Source organism: Mizuhopecten yessoensis, unplaced genomic scaffold (genome assembly GCF_002113885.1).
Source record: "Mizuhopecten yessoensis strain PY_sf001 unplaced genomic scaffold, ASM211388v2 scaffold6779, whole genome shotgun sequence".
Classification (NCBI taxonomy): domain Eukaryota; kingdom Metazoa; phylum Mollusca; class Bivalvia; order Pectinida; family Pectinidae; genus Mizuhopecten; species Mizuhopecten yessoensis.
The window spans coordinates 558,361-560,670 of NW_018406720.1; the positions used below are offsets into that span (position 1 = coordinate 558,361).

Genomic DNA, 2,310 nt, shown 5'->3' on the forward strand with positions numbered 1-2,310 from the left:
ACGCAATTACAGCCAAGCTATATTGAATTGACATTCTATCCTGATAAATTTCATTACAAAAATGTTTGTTGAGATGTAAAAGTAAAAACACGCATTTTAAGATTTTAACGTGTCTGCCCTCTATGCAACACTAACTGTATGACTATTTTGTAATACCCCAGGTTGCAGGGTATATATCCTTTATTTTATTTGCTAGCTTGTGTATAATCAAGATCGGTTTGGTTTGAGTTTATTTTGTTTAACGTCCTATTAACAGCTAAAGGCGTGCCTCCATGTGTGTGGATTCTTAGGCGGCTGCATAGTGTTACCTCATTGAAAAATCATGCCAAAGGCACCCAGTACGTTTATCATAACCAGTATTACTGGCGTAGGCCACAGTTAGTAAGTTAACTCTGTTAGTAAGTTAACTCTGTTAGTAAGTTAACTCTGTTAGTAAGTGTACAGAACAATAAGGAATGGCATACTTTATGTAAGTTTATTTTTGAAGCAAAAAAAATGAGATCAAGAAACCATACTTAAGTGATTATATGTACAGTTGTAATGATATAAAATATATTACTACATGATCTTATGACTGTATGTACCCGTGCCTTTTTATTGTACGCCATGACATATCCTGTAATTGGATTCAAGGCCTAATAAAGAACTTGAACTTAATTTCTTGAAATGTTAAAAAAAAAGTTTATCATATCACGACTGATTCCACCTTTAATAATAAATACCTGTTTAAAAAACAACAGTAACAATCTATCCTAATTTGCTTTCGTAGGTGACCTCACAATTGTGATTTTCAACAAAATATCATGTCGGAAGGAAAACAGGAGAGAGCCACGGACGAACGTGCGCAGTGGGATGACAAAAAGCAGAAGTTTGAACCATTGGTTATAAGTACAAACTCACTAAGAGGAATGACTCAGGCTCGACATGCGAAACGAATAGTACCCGAATCTCTTAAAGACGAAACATATTGGGAAAAACGGAAAAAGAACAACATTGCCGCCAAGCGTTCAAGAGAAAGCAGACGACGAGTTGAGTCAGATATACGAATAAAAATTGATATACTCGAAAAAGAAAACATGCTCCTCAAAAAAGAAATGTCCTTGCTGAAATCGAAATACGGTATTCCTGCAGAACACTCTATGTTGACACACCAGGAAAGACTCGATTGTTTACACGAGTTTGATGAGTCACGTACTTCAAGTGGGAGGGCAGAGAAGTTCGGGGAGTCTTTAGATGATTCGCAGAGTAAAATGTCCCGCAAGGAGGAACCCATTATGACGAAATATGAGAGCCGAGGCACGAACATTAGTCGTCAGTCGTCCGACCACGAGGATGAAAAGAGTTCGTCCGTATGCAGTGAATATGGGCATCCAATGGCATATAATAATTCATTCGATGGTATCGTATGGTCAACTGGCGCTGAGCAGCAAACTCATATGGAACAGAATGGAAGCGATCGGCGGTTTACTATCGAAGGTTTAAACCTTAACCCATATGGTCAGATAGGACACTTTCCTTATCACTATGTGTCCTACCAGATGGGTCATAAAGGTCATGAAGGTCATGAGCAGGGTTTCTTCATGGGAGCCAATCGAAAACAAACACATATATCGGCAAATTTATCCATGACCAAATCAGATGATCTCAGACACGGAAACACATCTGTACAAATCCAATCTCTTCGTAGAGCCAGCCCTAACACGAGTATGGAAAACGGACAAGTTTGTCCGATGTCAGCTTCGTGTGAATCAACATCTTCCGAAAGGAATGTTGCTTGCACTAATAAGCTAGACAAAGTTGAACTGAGAAGAAAAATCATGCAATTATCTGCACAATGTGAGGAAATGAAGGACTTTGTTTTTAAGGCATAAGGTACATGTATATGGTATACTCATATAACATGGCCCAATACTGGTGTATGATATAGTCTGTGTGTACAGTATATACTGGTGTATGATATAGTCTGTGTAAAGTATATACTGGTGTATGATATAGTCTGTGTGTTTAAAGTAAATACTTTTGTATGATATAGTCTGTGTGTACAGTATATAATGGCATATGATATAGTCTGTGTGTAAAGTATATACTGGTGTATGATATAGTCTGTGTGTATATATACTGGTGTATGATATAGTCTGTGTGTACAGTATATACTGGTGTATGATATAGTCTGTGTGTTTAAAGTAAATACTTGTGTATGATATAGTCTGTGTGTACAGTATATAATGGTATATGATATAGTCTGTGTGTAAAGTATATACTGGTGTATGATATAGTCTGTGTGTATATATACTGGTGTATGATATAGTC

General features: G+C 37.0%; 1 protein-coding gene across 1 annotated transcript; it reads left to right on the forward strand.

Annotated features, from left to right (window-relative positions):
• The first annotated feature begins 820 nt into the window (after positions 1-820).
• Positions 821-1,973, forward strand: LOC110452615. The gene has a single exon (XM_021501247.1). The coding sequence runs from the start codon at positions 909-911 to the stop codon at positions 1,869-1,871; it is 963 nt and encodes a 320-aa protein (XP_021356922.1). The 5' UTR covers positions 821-908; the 3' UTR covers positions 1,872-1,973.
• The last annotated feature ends 337 nt before the right edge of the window (positions 1,974-2,310 follow it).